This window comes from Carlito syrichta, unplaced genomic scaffold (genome assembly GCF_000164805.1).
Source record: "Carlito syrichta isolate Samal-C Ts95f unplaced genomic scaffold, Tarsius_syrichta-2.0.1 Scaffold308189, whole genome shotgun sequence".
In the NCBI taxonomy this organism is placed as follows: Eukaryota; Metazoa; Chordata; class Mammalia; order Primates; family Tarsiidae; genus Carlito; species Carlito syrichta.
This window is the reverse complement of record NW_007252285.1, coordinates 29,063-46,667: the sequence shown is the minus strand read 5'-3', so window position 1 is coordinate 46,667 and position 17,605 is coordinate 29,063. Positions and strand designations below refer to the sequence as shown.

Genomic DNA, 17,605 nt, shown 5'->3' with positions numbered 1-17,605 from the left:
GTCGAGGCTGCAGTGGCCGGGAGTGGCCACTGCACTCCAGTCTGGGCAACAGAGTGATACTCCAACTCAAAATAAAATAAAATAAATAAAATTGTGTTTCTCCCTATCTTGGGATTTATTTTGAATTATCTCCATCGTTTCTTTTCTACGCTACCTCTTCCTCCTAATCTCTCTATCAAAAAGTGACTTCTGAACTCTCAGGGTCCCCTTCTGGTCTGGCATTTACATATGGTCTTGTAAGCCAGGTTCAGTGGCTCAGCCTGTAATCCCGTGCCTTTGGGAGGCTGAGGTGAGTGGATTGCCTGAGCCCGCGGGTTCGAGACCCGCCTGGGCAGCAAGACCTCATCTCTACAATAAATCAAAAAAATCAGCCGGGCGTGGTAGCGCATGCCTGTAATTCCGGCTACTTGGAAGGCTAAGGTGGAAGGATCGCTGGAGCCCAGTAGGTCGAGGCTGCAGTGACCGGGAGCGGCCACTGCGCTCCAGTCTGGGCGACAGAGTGAGACTCCAACTTAAAAAAAAAAACAAACCAAAAACATATGGTCTTGTATATGGGACATAAAAATAATTCGTTCATTCTTTCAATGAACAAATATTTCCTGAGTGCCTGCTCTATGCCAGGCATTAGGAATACAGCAACAAACAAAACATGCAAAGAAACCTGCTTTCCTGGAACACACATCTTATTATATTATATTCTATTCCTTCCTAAATGAATGGATGGATGGTTGGAAACCAACAGCCTCTTCCATAAGGTCGACCCTTGAAAAGACCACTGAGACACAGCCCTTTATCAAAAAGTGATGAAGTCTCCACTATAATCTGACTGGTAAATTATCTTTTTTTCTCTAAATATACTTTGCCCATTCCTACTCTTGTTCATCCACTCACCCTATAGAACAAGCCCCATCTCCTCCCTGAAGCTTTCCCAAACTACTTCACTCAGAAGTGGTCCCTTTGAGACCTGCCTGGGCAACTTGGCGAGATCTCATCTCTACAATAAATCAAAAATTAGCCGGGCATGGTAGCACGTGCCTGTAGTTCCAGCTACTTGGAAGGCTGAGGCGGAAGGATCCCCGGAGCCCAGCAGGTGGAGGCTGTTGTGGCCGGGAGCGGCCACTGCACTCCAGTCTGAGTGACAGTGAGAATCTAACTCAAAATAAAACAAAATAAAATAAAATAAGTGGTCCCATTCTTCTTTGATTTGTAGAGTGCTTATGGGGGCACCAAAAATATATATACACATTTTAGCAGATGTTATTGATGTATTACTTTTCAAAGTTGAATTAAATTACTGTAGCGATGTGTAGTATGACATTTGCTCAACCATACTTGAAGGGCCACGGCCAGGGCGACCACCAGGCGCTAGCAAACCACATCCCCTCCCTTTTCCTGGAAAGGGGCCCAAAACCAGCCCCCGCCTAAAATGGCGACCCGGCAAACAAAGGGGGCATCTGAAACGACATCTTCTGGGTTCTTCTTCCACAGTCCGGCTCACCTTTTCCCGCGCCCGCGAAAAATCCACCAACCTGGATGGAGCTCGCCAGCCGACCAATAATCGACTGACAGGTCGCCCTAAACCCCCATAAAGGCTGGCGCGCCCTTGCTTCAGCGCTACAGCCTGACCCTCAGGTCCTGTAGCCCACCACGTTCGACCCATTAAATCTCTTGGCCTTAACGGGTGTTGAGTCTCACTGTGCGCCACCGTCTTTCAATGCTTCTGCCATTTTCTTTGACTGTCCTGCCTGTCGCATGGTGATACTAGCATTCATTTGATTAATGCCATCTTTTGAGTGAACATCATACTGAAAATGTGTATACATTTTTTGGCACTCCCTGTAGATTATTAAGAGACCTCACAACAATATCATACCCTCTGGATGCCTGGGATTGGTCTTTCCAGTGTTCTATTCCCTTTCACCTAATGCAGCACCCTTCCATTTATCAGGTTCTTAACGAAAGTTTTTGATTCACTGAGTAGCAAGGGGCTGTAAACATTCATGGAACAGATATGGAAAAACTATCAAGAATGATGAAATCAATATTTTAGGGCTTATAGAGACTTTAAAGAGTTCCACACCTAGAAAAGCACAGCAAAGGAGACCTTAAAAACTGATTTTGAAATTTTGGCCCTGAAAGTAGAGATTATTACACTTATATCAGACTGACATCTTTTCCTTATGCAAAGTTGTAATTATTCCCCATCTATAACACCTACTGGATGTGGTTTACTTCAAAGATACAATTTGTGCTGTCAAAATCACTTGTTTTTTTTTTTATTTGGGAATATTTTCAAAAGATGTGGTTACAAGTGAACCTTTAATGGTTCGCCCTCTGCCCAGAGCAGGCCAGCTGAGAGCCCAGGGTTAAGCTGGGCTTGGTCAGACACCCAAAGAAGCAGCATCCACAGCACTCTTCATCTGCAGATAAGGAAACACCTCAAAGAAGAAGATCTGAAAAGTTCTAATCATAACACAAATGCTTATTATACAGCCACTTATGTGAACTTTCAGGTTTAAAAATTTTAAGTGCTGCCAGACACGGTTGTTCATGCCTATGATCCCAGCACTTTGGGAGGTTGAGGCGGGAGGATCACTTGAGCCCAGGAGTTTGAGACCAGCCTGGGCAACATAGGCAGACTTCACCTCTAAGAAAAAAATTTAAAAGTAGCCAGGTGTGATGGCACGCGTCTGTAGTCTCAGCTACTCAGGAGGCTGAGGCAGAAGGATCACCTGAGCTCAGAAGGTCAAGCCTGCAATGACCTGTTATTGTGTCCCTGCACTCCAGCCTGTGTGACAGAGTAAGACCCTGACTCAAAATAAATACATAAATAAAAATATAAATAAATACATAAATATTTAAAGGGCTATTTAACTTTATCATGTTTTTTGAAAATATATTAAGTCCCAGGCATCCTGCCAGGCGCAATACAAACTGAGTAAGTAAAATGTGTTCTTGTCTTCTAGAAGCACTGGCTTCTGGAAATTCTCTTGTTTCTGCTCTTTTATATCTTGGAATAAAATTGTTAATTCCTGCTGATATTCTGATGATTATTTTCTCTTTGTTCATCTCCTTTCTCTTCTGATTTTTTTTAATTCAATGCATTTAATTTTAATAGGTAACTTATTCACATGGTTCAAATATCAAAAGTATAAGAAAGTATACAGTAAAAAGACACTTCCCCATACTTCTTCATATAGGTAACTTCTGTTGTTTTGTTTCTTTTTCATTCTTACAAAAAAATACTTTAGCCTCTGCAAGAAAATACCAATATATAACTTTATTTTGGGAATTAAACCTTTCTTATCACAACATATCCTACTCTAAATCATCAAGAGGTAGGGTAGAGTGCCTTCTGCTACCTTGAGCCATGCCTGGAGTAAATGCTTATAGACCAAAAGAAACTTACTGTGGGAAGAACCAAGAAATATACAGCCTGTCTTCTGCTTCACTGATGCTATGAACTTGGGCAGATCTTCACTCAAGGTAAACAGACAATGACTCTAACTGCCCCCTGGCAAGCTTCTTCATCCCTCTCCTACTGTCCTGAGTTTTGAGTGGTTTTAAGGATGTGATGAGGAAAGGGAAATTTAAAAAAGAGAAGAGAAAATGAAGAAAGGAAGGAAACTGAAAGGATACTGAAGGGGAGAAAAAGGGGGAACTCAAGAGAAACATGTACCCCTCTGAGAGGAAGGTTCAGAGTGAAAGCCACCAAACACTCTGAACATTGCCACCCACCATCTCCATCCTTACTTCAGGCACAGGGCGGGCTTCATGGCACTGAAGCATCCAAGATTAACACTCAAGAACTATATCATGTCATGAGGTAGTTACTGAATGTCTGAACCTGGAGAAAACACCCCAAGTCTGCCTGGCACACGCCTGCATGTCCTCTTTCCCATATTTGGAAAGCCATGACTTTTACTCCCACAACCCAAGGTGTCTCCTGTGTGTGCAGCCTCTTCCAACTTCCTTTGTGGTATACCTTTTTGTCAGAAGCAAAATCTCTTTCAAAAAACTTTTTTCAACTCTTTAGCTACAAATGCTCTTTCTTATCTCATCTCAGAGTAGTAACCATTCTACTAGAAACAGATCTAAGCCCAGAAGAACAGAGAATGTCACACAGCACCTCCACCCTTGAGGAGCTGTGGCCCTTCTTTCATACGGCAGCTGGGAACGTTTCTATAATAAACATCACAAAATATCCACAGTTCAGTCAAAGATGCCCTTCTCCTTTATTCACAATATTTATCAAATTATCAAGTTTAAATTCATTGGTCCCATTTAGTATGTCTTTTGACAAATCCCAAAGTTCTGTGAAATTGAGAGGTTATTGGTTAGAATAAAGATAAATTACTTGAAATGTATAACCCATTTAACAACAAAGAATGCCAAGAGCCCTCTGCTACTCTGCAGAGGTGAGCAGAAGGTGGAAATATCCTTTCTGGACACCCGTGCCCAGTCACCCTGCAACACATGATGTAAGATAAAAGCATCTGCTGACTCTCAGAGGTATAATTAACACTAGGGTGGGGGTGTAATTAAAGTAAGGATAATTTACCTTAAAGAAGATAAAAATTAAGAATTATTAATGATCATAATAATTAGCCCTTTTATATCTAAGAATCACAAAATGCTTTACAAGTTGTAATTACAACAGCTCCCCTCTGAGGAAGGGATTCATATCTTACAATTCCTCATTTAACATAAGGGTGAAGTGATGGGCATGAGGGAAAGCAGAGAGGGGTGGAGTACTGCCTCCTCTGTCATCTGTCCTGTAAGTGGCGAAACTAGAAAGAGGCTCTAGAAGTGCTGACTCCCATTAAGGTGAGTACCCTCATTCCCCAAGCCATTACCCAAACAGACGGTCCATCCCAGATGAAGTGATTCATCTCCTTCTGACCGGCTGTCCATTTAAACTGCCACGATGCAATAAAATTATATCATATCAGCAAGGATTTTATTAAACACCTAGGAGAAATAAAAGATACAGTGCTACCTTAAAGGAACTTAAAACCTAATTGAGAAGACAAAACAAGCATCCATTCAATTAGAGAAGAATGTAAAAATTACACATTAACTAGGTTGCATGATGCCAGCTATGCATGCTGTGGAATAATTTTTTTCGTTAGAAGATCATTGCATGTAAAAGTCAAGGAAGGTTTTGGAAAGGAGATGGAATTTCTATGGGCCTCAAAAAAACTAAATAAGGTTTTGAACTGGCAGAGGTGGGGTCACAGAAGGCAGATCAATGAATAAGAGGAAACACTAGGAAAACTTGAAAGAGTTAACACATAGTTTTAAAGAGAAAGTGTTCAGTAGAGAGGTGTTTGGAGAGCTTACCAAAGAATTTTACTTTATTCAAAGTCATCTAAAATCATTCTGCTTAGAATATTTTTCCAGAGTGTTAATACCATGGTTCATATTGTATCCTGGAGAAGCCTGCCTTCTCTACTTCATCTAAATTTTCATTTTGGAAGTTATCCAATTGAACCAAGTCATGGCCTTGTCTTGCTATACAAGAAGACCCAAAAAACCTCAAAATTTATTTATTAAAAATTATGTATTTATTCTTACATGTTTAAACTTCAGTCATCTTCAGAGTCCTCTCTGTTTGATGCAATACACCTATCAAGGTTTTTTTCCACTGCTCAAAAAAGTTTTTGAACTCATCAGTTTTGATACCTTTTAGTGCTTCTGCCATTTTTTGTTTCACCTCTCCCACATCAGCAAAATGTTTCTGTTTGAGGACTTTTTTAATCCAAGGAAACAAAAAGAAAGGGACAAGATTAGCTAAATAGGCAGGGTGGGGCATGGGAGTCATGCTGGTTTTGATCAAAAACTGCCGAACACTCATCACAGTGAGGGCAGGTTGTTCGTGTAAATCACCCATCATGAAATGGGCAAATGCACTGAAAGAATCTCAAAAAAAAAATAATAATTTCACTGACGCTGAATGCAGCCTTTTACAACAATGCTAGCTGGTACACCGATGCCATGGGTTCCTAGAACACGTACCTAGCAGGGGAAGCCCATACTACAAGGGGCCCATCCTCCAAAAAATAATTGTTTGGGGAGTATTCTCCTTCATATGCCACAGAATGCTAAATCTATTATCTTCTTTTTCTGGGTTCTAACAGGAAAAAATAGAAAATAAACCCTTGAATGAGATAAAGACCAGGAAAATCTAATACTTCCTTAGCTCTTATTTATTTGTTTGTTAACACAGCAGGACCCCACCTCCAAAGATGTCAGCACTGATAGGGGTATCATGACTGACATAATATTAAAGCATCTGAGTAGCATAAATTTCATTATCTCTTTTCAATTCTTCTTTAATAAAGAGCTCAAGTCTCAATGTCAAGTACCAAAATAATACTAAAGCTATACTCTGGACTGATTTTTTAAAAAGACATTCTTGTAGAAATGGAGCAGAGGCACTTAGGTCATTCCTGGGCCAATGAGTAATGTTCTCTGAAATCTTACTGCTTCAGTCTCCAATCTCAAAAAAGAAAAATAATTAAGTTTTTGTCTCTAAAAAATATGAAGATATTCAGATTTTAAAAGCACCATTATTTTTGACAAGTCACAACAGTAATAAACATTACCTCATTTCAAGGATTCCCAGCTGGTCCTTAGTAAAAATAAACTGAACCAATTTGCTAGAATTTGATAATTTTCTACATTCTTTGGCATTCACCAACTTTTTAAGCAACTAGAAAACAATGAAAATCATTTCACTGTCCAAACCTTATGGCAGGGGCATAATACTAAAATAATATTCTTAAATAATGATACTGTGTGATATAAAAGAACAGTATGTAGAAATGAAGGTCACTTAATTAGAAGAATATCAAACCTGGTTTTAAAATTTAGCATTTGAATCTACTTAGAAACTTTCTGTTGGTGGACCAAGAGCAGGAAGGAATCCAATTCTCTCAGACTAGTGCAGGTTTTAAAATATTTTCTCTTATGCGGAACTGACTTTAAAGAGAGCCATCACTGGATTTAAGATCTGGCTTCATTCAAAGAGAAGAAAGAATTTTTCTCTTGCCATCAATGTAGTTTCAGGCATTTTTGTCAGGTTTGTTCAAAAGCATTCTTTTTTGGTGGAGGGGGCAGTAGGAGGGGAGATGCCTGTTTGTTTACTTATTATTTTAGAACGATTAATGTTATTTTCCTTTATTCTCATGGAACCTAATAAATGTCTAGTCACCCCCTGGGTATAGTCACTCTAGAAAAATAAGGGAGACACGCAAATATATCCCATCACTTGGGCCGAGGTACAAACTGAAGCAGATGTAAGGCAGGACTTGCTCAGGTTATTCCTCGAAGGATACCTACACAAAAGGCTGGTGCCCCCCCATGGGAGAGTAGGTTTCCATGATGACTTGTGCTTGCCATGTGTTCAGTGCTCATTAAGGTACTATTCTAGAATCCAAAGACTGAGACAACTGTATGAAACCCTAAATAGAAGGAGAAAAAAAGAGAAATCTTCACCCTTCATTAAGGAGTTGCCTCATCAAGTTTGATAACTTAGCTCAAGAAACAGTGACAGTTCTGACGGATCTAGGCAAAACCCTAAATCACAGATTTCAGTGCTGAAGTCATTAAGGAGGCAGAAGAAAACCAGGCTTACAATTGTCTTTCCATCCTTTGGCACTTCCACCTTCCTCTATGCCCCACATCTAGAATGACTGCAAGTGAGGGGGCAAATAGAATTCAATTTCCCTATCATTTGGGTCAATCTGCACATAAAAAAGTAGCCATCAAGATTTAGATTCCAAATGCCACTGAACAATCCTAAAGTCTCCCTAAAATTCAGAAAACCAATGTCTCTGTTGGACAAAGGAAGAGACAGAAATACAGAGAAGGCACTGAATCATTTAACTGTCTCTATAAACCTACCATGAACCAAAGTTTCACATAGTCTGAAATGTTAGGAGGGGAGTCACTGACAATCAGGGATAAAATCCATTTCTCTACAATAAAACAGCACTGAGATTTACAAATGATCGCCAGGGTTGGGAAAGCCCTGATGGATATAATGAGCTAGAATGACCGATTACCTTAATGCGCTTCCAGGAGAAGTAGACTCAAGTGTTTAGGTGTCATAATCATTAGTAACTTAGGCTGAGCAGGATGATTCTATCTACAATAATGCATTACACCAGTTCTTTTTCCCCAGGGGCATCAATATGCTAATGAGAAAAAAATGAGCACACTGAATTTAGATGTAATATCTCTAAGAATGAAATTTCACAGATTTTATGTTTTCTTATGAATGCTTTAATGGAAACATATTTCTAAGGTACCCTCCATAATTGTTTACTGAGGAGGCAATCCTCAAACTGTAGGAAAATGATCATAAGACCCAGGAGCGCACACATAAAAATTTTTCCATCTGCATTTTTAGAGAAGAAATTAACCGATTCCTTACATCTCTCTCATGGTCCTAGAATTGCTTCTGGCAGGGTTTATAAGCAATTCCCAGGGAACTAACCCATTCTATGGATAAATTAATTGGTTCTCCTCAATTTGTTTCAAAGTTTCTGTTTCATCTCAACCGAGAATTTATGTTTTATAAAATAAGTGGCTTAGAAGTTACTCCTTTGTAATGAAGTCATAATCAATTGAGATTCAGAATATTTAATACCTTTGTTTTATTGTTTAATTTAATTTTCAAAGTTAAAGAAAATTCTACATTCCAAATATTCTACCCTGTCATGTTAGGTGGGGCCAGTACCCTAGCTGTCAGGAGGCAAGTCCTGTGAACCTCGTGCCAAATAGCTAAGTGAGCAAATAGTGAGATAAACAAGCCATTCATGGAGACAGAGGTGGAGCCGGGCTTGGTTAGGAATGAATCAGGCCATCCCACAGAGTGGGTGTCACCTTCCTAAGTTGTTCTCCAGGGCACAATTAAATCCCCTATAAAAGGCTCAGCTCCCAGTTACCCAGTACTCTTGCCAGTGGTGTTAGCGAGCACTCAACTTCTTCTTCTGGTGAAGTGGGTAAGTCCCATGCTGTGGGATCATGGTCTTCTTTATGATTCTCCATTTTTCTTATTATTTTATGTTAGGGATATGGGGAAGGTTCTATGGACCAAGAAGGGACTAGTATCTTACAGGGATGGCTCTCCCTCTAACTCCATCCCAAGGCTCTGAACTCTATAATTTTGCACATCAGGGGATAGCAGTCATGTGTGGCTCTAATAGGGCTCATTTTTCAAAAACTGTCATCTCAAAAGTTTGCCAATCTTCTGGTCTCTTTTTACATTTGTTCTTCCTAATATGTGTCATGTTCATACAGTTATGGCTTCTGAGTACTGGAATTGAGTAATAGATAAAGAAGTTAGCTAGATGATCTGCTATGCAGCAAAGTTATCCATGTACTCTTTTAACACTGATCTGGTGCTGGCTGATGTTTTTTATAATGCCAAGATTCAAATGGCTTATTTAACAAAAGCTAATCACAGACCAGTATCATTCAAAGTTGTCTGGGTTCAGTTTGGCCCACTGACTTGGGTAGCCAATCAGGAAGGACCTCTCAGAAGCTTTCAATAATTGACCCTCTGAATACCTGAACTATATCTGAATTGAGGCAGGTAACATGCACTCTTCCTTTCTGCATCGGTATATCTGAATGTTTCAATGCATCTTTTGACTAGGAATAAGTAGTATTTAATCTTAGAATTGATGACTTGTGAATTATATCCCAGATTTCTTAAGGACTAAAACATTAGGGGATAATTCACATTCCCTTTTTATTGTTCTATTTGCTGCCAAATATTTTGCTGACACAATTAGTTGTACATGACTTCTATGCACTTTAATAAACTCTCAAGTCTTCTTTTCGTCTTTTGGTTTTCATCTATTCTCTTTGCTCAACTTTGGAGGAAGGTGTTTGTGAGTAGCAATATAGCAAATATAAATTTCTACACTCCTCTCTTCACTGTATGCTCTGATCTATGCTGGGGAACTGGAAGACACCAAGAAAGAATATGGATAATCTGGATTCAGTGGACAATCAAAAGCAGACTCCAAGATTCTCTGAAGATGATTCTCTGGCTTGGAATTTGTCAAGATTTCTCTTCACATTCCTGAATACAATATTCAAAGATAAAATGCTTTGAAAGCCCAGGTTGAAATAACTATTGCTGTAAAGTCAAATTATTTAGGCATCTACCTGAAACAGCATGAATGAATCCTTCTCAAGAGCAGTAGAGTTTTAATTCTGGATTCTATTTTATTGTTCTAGGTCTATTTGAACTTGAAGGAAGGAAAAAAATGTCTTCACTTCTGAAAAACATCTGTGATATCACTGAAACTTACAATCAGTATGCCTCACCAGTTTGTGGTATGTCAGCATTAACCAAGAAAGACCTGAAGAACCTCCTTGAGAGGGAATTTGGTACTGTCCTTCAGGTAAGAACTAATAAGAAAAGGGAATCTATTGACTTGGGGCTCTGAGATTTCGTCTCCAGAGAGACCAGAGCAAGGAATGGTGGCTTTATAGTCCCTTTATACCACAACAGGTCTACACTACAACCCCCATTCATTTCTGAGCCTGAAGATACTTGTCATTGCAGTCTGAGTACTAAAGAAGATGCTAGCAAGTATTTCCTGTACTTGATGGCAATGCCAATGTGGATGAGCTGTTCATGGGACACTACCATCAAAGATGTCAAATTAAATTAGACTTTGAGGAACTTAAATTCGCTTCCACATTTCAAGAGCTGAAATCAACCTGTTCTCTATTAAAACGGTGTTACCACGAATGTTTTGTTCTGGTTTCAAACATGGAAGAGAAGCTAAGTCAGGAGTCCTAGCTATTTCAAACTGAAATTGCTGCTGCAAGTCTTTACAAATTCCTTTTGCATTGTCTTTCATTCTTATTCGCCCAACCAAAGAGCACTTTGTGTGTGTGTGTGTGTGTGTGTGTCTTTAGTAATTCCACCCAAGTTCATGATGCATTTTGAATTGGCCTGTAAAGTGTGTACACTTACCTCATATTCAGCTTTGTCTTTCTGCTTACATCGCTCAGTTTGATCAGCACTAAATGATGAGATACAAAAGTGTCCAACGAATTTATGCTTTAAAAATATTAGCCGGGCTCGGTGGCTCAGCCTGTAATCCCGCGCCTGTGGGAGGCTGAGGTGAGTGAATTGCCTGCGCCCGCGGGTTCGAGACCCGCCTGGGCAGCGAGACCTCCTCTCTACAATAAATCAAAAAATCAGCCGGGCGTGGTGGCGCATGCCTGTAATTCCAGATACTTGGAAGGCTGAGGCGGAAGGATCGCCGGAGCCCAGCAGGCCGAGGCTGCGGTGGCCGGGAGCGGCCACTGCCCTCCAGTCTGGGCGACAGAGTGAGACTCCAACTTAAAAAAAAAAAAAAAAAAAAAATTTCACATTTTACACAGGAGCAAGACTTGATACACACTGGGTGTTTTTCTAATTGCTCTGAATGTCTCCTGAGTGTCAGCATAGCATAAAATATATTATGTGTGTGAGTGATATTTTACTCCCTGTAAATGGTACGTTGGACAATGTTTTTGTCTTTATCTTCCTTATAGAGACCCCATGACCCTGAGACAGTCGATCTGATCCTGGAACTTCTGGATCGCGACTGCAATGGCCGTGTCGATTTCAATGAATTCCTCCTATTCATTTTCAAAATGGCTCAAGCTTGTTACTACGCGCTGGCCCAGGCCACGGGGCTGGATGAGGAGAAGGGAGCCCGGTGTGAAGGAAAGGGGGACCTGCTACAAGATCGCACGCAAGAAGAAGACCAAAGGAGATTCGAGCCCCGGGACAGGCGACTGGAAGACGAGCCTGAGCAACGACGCAGGCAGAAGGGGCAGGAACAGGAGAGGGAGCTCGCTGAGGAGGAGGAGCGGAGGGAGAAGCCAGACAGACTCCGGCGCCGCGACCCGGAGCCACCGCGAGAGCGGGAAGAGCGCCGCGCACAGGAGGAGCAGCTGCGGGAAAAGCGAGGGCGAAGGCGGGAGCGGCAGGAGCTGAAGAGGGAGCTCCAGGAGGGGGAAGAGCGGCTGCAGAGGCGCGAGCAGGAGGAGGAGAGGCGCGAGCAGAAGAGGCGCGGGCAGGAGGAGGAGAGACGGGAGCAGCAGCTGAGGCGCGAGCAAGAGAAGAGGCGCGAGCAGGAGGAAGAGAGGCGCCAGCAGGAAGAGGAGAGGCGCGAGCAGCTGCTGAGGCGCGAGGAGGAGAAGAGACGCGAGCAGGAAGAGGAGAGGCGCGAGCAGCAGCTGAGGCGCGAGGAAGAGAAGAGGTGCGAGCAGGAGGAGAGACGGGAGCAGCAGCTGAGGCGCGAGCAGGAGGAAGAAAGGCGCCAGCAGGAAGAGGAGAGGCGCGAGCAGCTGCTGAGGCGCGAGGAGGAGAAGAGACGCGTACAGGAAGAGGAGAGGCGCGAGCAGGAAGAGGAGAGGCGCGAGCAGCAGCTGAGGCGCGAGGAAGAGGAGGAGGAGCTCGAGCAGCTGAGGCGCGAGCAGGAGCTGGCTGAAGAGGAAGAGGAGCAGGAACAGGAGCGGGCGTGGGTCAAGAGCCGCGCCAAGAGATGGCAGTGGCAGCTAGAAAGCGAGGCCAGCGCCCGGCAGAGCAAAGTCTACTCGAGGCCCTGCAGGCGGGAGGAGCAGTGGCGCCGCCAGGAGCGTGAGCAGCGACGGCGGGAGCAGGAGGAGCAGGAGGAGCAGAGGCGCCGCCAGGAGCGTGAGCAGCGACGGCGGGAGCAGGAGGAGCAGGCCCGCCGGCAGCAGGAGGAGGAGCAGCGCCGAGACTTCCCATGGCAGTGGCAGGCGGAGGAAGAGAGCACAGGCGCCGCCAGAGGCTGTCGGCCAAGCCCTCGCTGCGGGAGCAGCGGGAGAGGCAGCGGAGGGCGGAGGAGCGCCAGGAGCGGCAACAGCGGTTCCGCGAGGAGGCGGCGGCGGAGGAGGAGGAGCGCCGCCGGCAGCTGGAGGAGCAGCAGCGCTGCCAGCGGCGGGAAAGGGGGCGGGACCTGCAGTTCCGCGAGCAGGAGGAGCAGCTCCAGGAGCAGGAGGACACTCTCCAAGAGGATCGCGAGAGGAGACGACGCCAGGAGGAGCAGCGCCGCGACCAAAAATGGAGGTGGCAATTAGAGGAAGACAGCCAGAGACGCCGCCAAACACTGTACGCCAAACCTGCCCTGCGGGAGCCGCTGAGGGAGCAAGAGTATCTGCAGCAGGAGGAGGAGCAGCTCCAGCGCCAGGAGCGCGACAGGCAGTATCTCGAGGAAGAGGAGCTGCAGAGAGAGGAACGCGAGAAGCGAAGGCGCCAGGAGCGAGAGAGAAAATGCCGGGAGGAGGAGGAGCTGCAGCGGGAGGAAGAGGAGCTGCAGAGAGAGGAACGCGAGAAGAGAAGGCGCCAGGAGCGAGAGAGAAAATGCCGGGAGGAGGAGGAGCTGCAGCGGGAGGAAGAGGAGCTGCAGCGGGAGGAAGAGGAGCTGCAGAGAGAGGAACGCGAGAAGCGAAGGCGCCAGGAGCGAGAGAGAAAATGCCGGGAGGAGGAGGAGCTGCAGCGGGAGGAAGAGCAGGTGCAGAGGGAAAGGAGGCTTCAGGAGCGCGACCGGCAGTATCGGGAGGAAGAGGAGCTTCGGCGACAGGAGAGGAAGCGCTTCTACCGGGATGAGGATCAGCGCCGCGATCTGAAGTGGCAGTGGCAACCAGAAAAGGAAAATGAAGTTCGTAATAACAGGGTTTGCTGCAAACGTGGAGAGAATGAAGGAAAGTTTCAGCAATTGGAAGAGTCCCAGGTGCGAGGGAGACAATTCCAGCGGGATCGGCGGCCCCTGCTGGATAAACGGGAAGAGGAGAGACTTCGAGACCAAGAGAGGAGACGCTGGCAGCAGCGCGACAGGCAATTCCCAGCGGAAGAGCAGCTGGAGCGAGAAGAGCTAATGGAAGCCAAAAGGCGAGATAGGAAGTTCCAGGAGGAAGAGCAGCTGCTGAGAGAGGAGAGAGAAGAGAAAAGACGCCAAGACAGAGACAGAAAGTTCCGCGAGGAGGAACAGCAGCTGCGCCGCCAGGAGCGCGACAGAAAACTCCGCGAGGAGGAACAGCAACTCCGCCGCCAGGAACGGGAGCAGCAGCTTCGCCAGGACCGGGACAGGAAATTCCGCGAGGAAGAGCAGCTCCTCCAGGAGCGCGAGGAACAGCAGCTGCGCCGCCAGGAGCGCGACGGGAAATTCCGCGAGGAAGAGCAGCTCCGCCAGGAACTGGAGGATCAGCAGCTGCGCCGCCAGGAACGGGAGCAGCAACTTCGCCAGGACCGGGACAGGAAATTCCGCGAGGAAGAGCAGCTCCTCCAGGAGCGAGAGGAACAGCAGCTGCGCCGCCAGGAGCGCGACAGGAAATTCCGCGAGGAAGAGCAGCTCCTCCAGGAGCGCGAGGAAGAGCAGCTGCGCCGCCAGGAACGGGAGCAACAGCTTCGCCAGGACCGGGACAGGAAATTCCGCGAGGAAGAGCAGCTCCGCCAGGAACTGGAGGAACAGCAGCTGCGCCGCCAGGAACGGGAGCAGCAACTTCGCCAGGACCGGGACAGAAAATTCCGCGAGGAAGGGCAGCTCCTCCAGGAGCGCGAGGAACAGCAGCTGCGCCGCCAGGAGCGCGACAGGAAATTCCGCGAGGAAGAGCAGCTCCTCCAGGAGCGCGAGGAAGAGCAGCTGCGCCGCCAGGAACGGGAGCAACAGCTTCGCCAGGACCGGGACAGGAAATTCCGCGAGGAAGAGCAGCTCCGCCAGGAACTGGAGGAACAGCAGCTGCGCCGCCAGGAACGGGAGCAGCAACTTCGCCAGGACCGGGACAGAAAATTACGCGAGGAAGAGCAGCTCCTCCAGGAGCGCGAGGAACAGCAGCTGCGCCGCCAGGAGCGCGACAGGAAATTCCGCGAGGAAGAGCAGCTCCTCCAGGAGCGCGAGGAAGAGCAGCTGCGCCGCCAGGAACGGGAGCAGCAACTTCGCCAGGACCGGGACAGAAAATTCCGCGAGGAAGAGCAGCTCCTCCAGGAGCGCGAGGAACAGCAGCTGCGCCGCCAGGAGCGCGACAGGAAATTCCGCGAGGACGAGCAGCTGCGCCGCCAGGAACGGGAGCAGCAGCTTCGCCAGGACCGGGACAGGAAATTCCGCGAGGAAGAGCAGCTCCGCCAGGAACTGGAGGAACAGCAGCTGCGCCGCCAGGAACGGGAGCAGCAACTTCGCCAGGACCGGGACAGGAAATTCCGTGAGGAAGAGCAGCTCCGCCGCCTGGAGCGCGACAGGAAATTCCGCGAGGAGGAACAGCAGCTGCGCCGCCTGGAACGGGAGCAGCAGCTTCGCCAGGACCGGGACAGGAAATTCCGCGAGGAAGAGCAGCTCCGCCAGGAACTGGAGGAACAGCAGCTGCGCCGCCAGGAACGGGAGCAGCAACTTCGCCAGGACCGGGACAGAAAATTCCGCGAGGAAGAGCAGCTCCTCCAGGAGCGCGAGGAACAGCAGCTGCGCCGCCAGGAGCGCGACAGGAAATTCCGCGAGGAGGAACAGCTTCGCCAGGACCGGGACAGGAAATTCCGCGAGGAAGAGCAGCTCCGCCAGGAACTGGAGGAACAGCAGCTGCGCCGCCAGGAACGGGAGCAGCAACTTCGCCAGGACCGGGACAGAAAATTCCGCGAGGAAGAGCAGCTCCGCCAGGAGCGCGAGGAACAGCAGCTGCGCCGCCAGGAGCGCGACAGGAAATTCCGCGAGGAGGAACAGCTTCGCCAGGACCGGGACAGAAAATGCCGCGAGGAAGAGCAGCTCCGCCAGGAGCGAGAGGAACAGCGGCTGCGCCGCCAGGAGCGCGAGCAACAGCTTCGCCAGGACCGCGACAGAAAGTTGCGCGAGGAAGAAGAGCAGCTGCTGCTTGAGGAGCGGGAAGAACAGAGGCGCCGGCAGGAGCGAGACCGGCAGTACCGCGCGGAGGAGCAGTTTGCCAGGCAGGAGAAGAGTCGTCGTCAGGACCGAGAACTGTGGCAAGAAGCAGAGGAGAGACGCCGCCAGGAACGGGACAGGAAATTCCGAGAGGAACAGATCCGCCGGCAGCGAGAGGAAGAGCAGAGGCGTCGCCAATCCCAAGACAAGTGCCGTGGGCAGGGTCAGTTTGCCAGTGTCCCGGTGCGCTCCAGCCCTCTCTATGAGTACATCCAGGAGCAGAGATCCCAATACCGTCCTTAAGAGATGCTGCCAATATCTTGACACCTGCCAAAGCTTCAAGCAAAGGAAAATGAGAAACACTGGGTACCAAGGGAAGACTCGGATGTTTCTGGTTGTGGGAAAACTCTCTGATGTTAGAATGTGTCTTTCTTCCAAAATCTTAAACTACACTCATTTTATGTACTTTGCGCTCTTACCTTTTCTTTTTCCTCAAGTAAATCTTTACCGCGAGATGTCTTTGCTCTTTGGTGCAGATGTGGTGTGCATTTTTAAAAACGTAAATCATTCAATTAAGCTTAAGGACTTTTGTTTGAGGAACACGTTAATCTATTGCTTTCAGAAGTAGCAATAGTAATAATAATTATTTGAGATTCAAAACAATGGGTCTCTGCGTTTAATGGTTGATCCATCTTGTGGGAGAGTTCAGATGTTTTTAAATATTCAAGTTGATATTCCTTCTTGGGGCTACATTTCATTAATCTTTGCCTCCAAATAGCTTTTCATCTTTTGTGGCACAATTTTCACAAATTTTTATAACCTTTGAATAGTGCTGGGGGTGTGACTTCTGCATAAAAACTCTGTGATATCAGCCCATAACTGGAAGAAATATCTTTTAAGAATAAGGTTTAGCTTGAACACTTAGAATTCAAGTTATATTTTTACACTGAACTCCACTTAAACGCTTATCTCGTGAAGCAAAAACAAGGTGTTTCTCAAACAACTTGAGAGCTCAAATTTTAAAACTGTGTCTGCTGTAGTCTCTGGTGCTCAGTTCTCTTCCCCCACGTTTTGATGGATTTAAGTATATTACTTTTTAAATTTTAGTTCAGGAAGAACCTGCTCAGGATCCTGTAAACATCTATCTTGCTCTAGAGCCAATAAGAGATCACAGAGCATGTTGGGGGAGGGAAGGGGGAAATGTGTGAACAGAGGGGCAAGTTTCTAGCAGCCTTTTGACAAGACCTATCAGCCCACAATCCTTTGAGGCCTACTGATACTACCCTGGAGACATTCTTGTTAAAATAATTGGATTCTGTGAGAAATTAATAATAAATGAATGTTTGGCAAATAATTATTTTTGTCTGTTTTAATTGCACATCAATCATAGCTCAAGATCTAATGGTCTGGAAACTTAACATAAGTTCCCAATCACTTAAGGGTATTTTGTTACCATTATCTATGTCCAAATATTTTCCCCCACCTATTTTTCCCAGTTAGAGTGAACCCTATATTACTTACCTCAACATGCTCAGATTATCTTTCCAAGTGTTCTTGTTCTTGATCCCACGACTTTCTGTATCATTTCTTGTAGTGACTCACTCGTCATGACCAATACTGGTGCTCCCAGTGTTGGTTAATATTTCCTTCTGAGAATGCAGCAGTTTTTGGTCTCTGATAGCTGACCAGCCAGT

General features: G+C 46.1%; 1 protein-coding gene across 1 annotated transcript in view; it reads left to right on the top strand.

Annotated features, from left to right (window-relative positions):
- The window catches only part of LOC103267621 (trichohyalin-like), a 58,266-nt gene extending 41,772 nt beyond the window's left edge, over positions 1-16,494 (top strand). Inside the window, 3 exon segments of the mRNA XM_008065205.2 lie at positions 11,775-12,820; positions 12,823-15,427; positions 15,566-16,494. Of these exon segments, the coding sequence (XP_008063396.1) occupies positions 11,775-12,820; positions 12,823-15,427; positions 15,566-16,214 (4,300 nt within the window). The 3' untranslated portion in view covers positions 16,215-16,494.
- Positions 16,495-17,605: the final 1,111 nt, after the last annotated feature.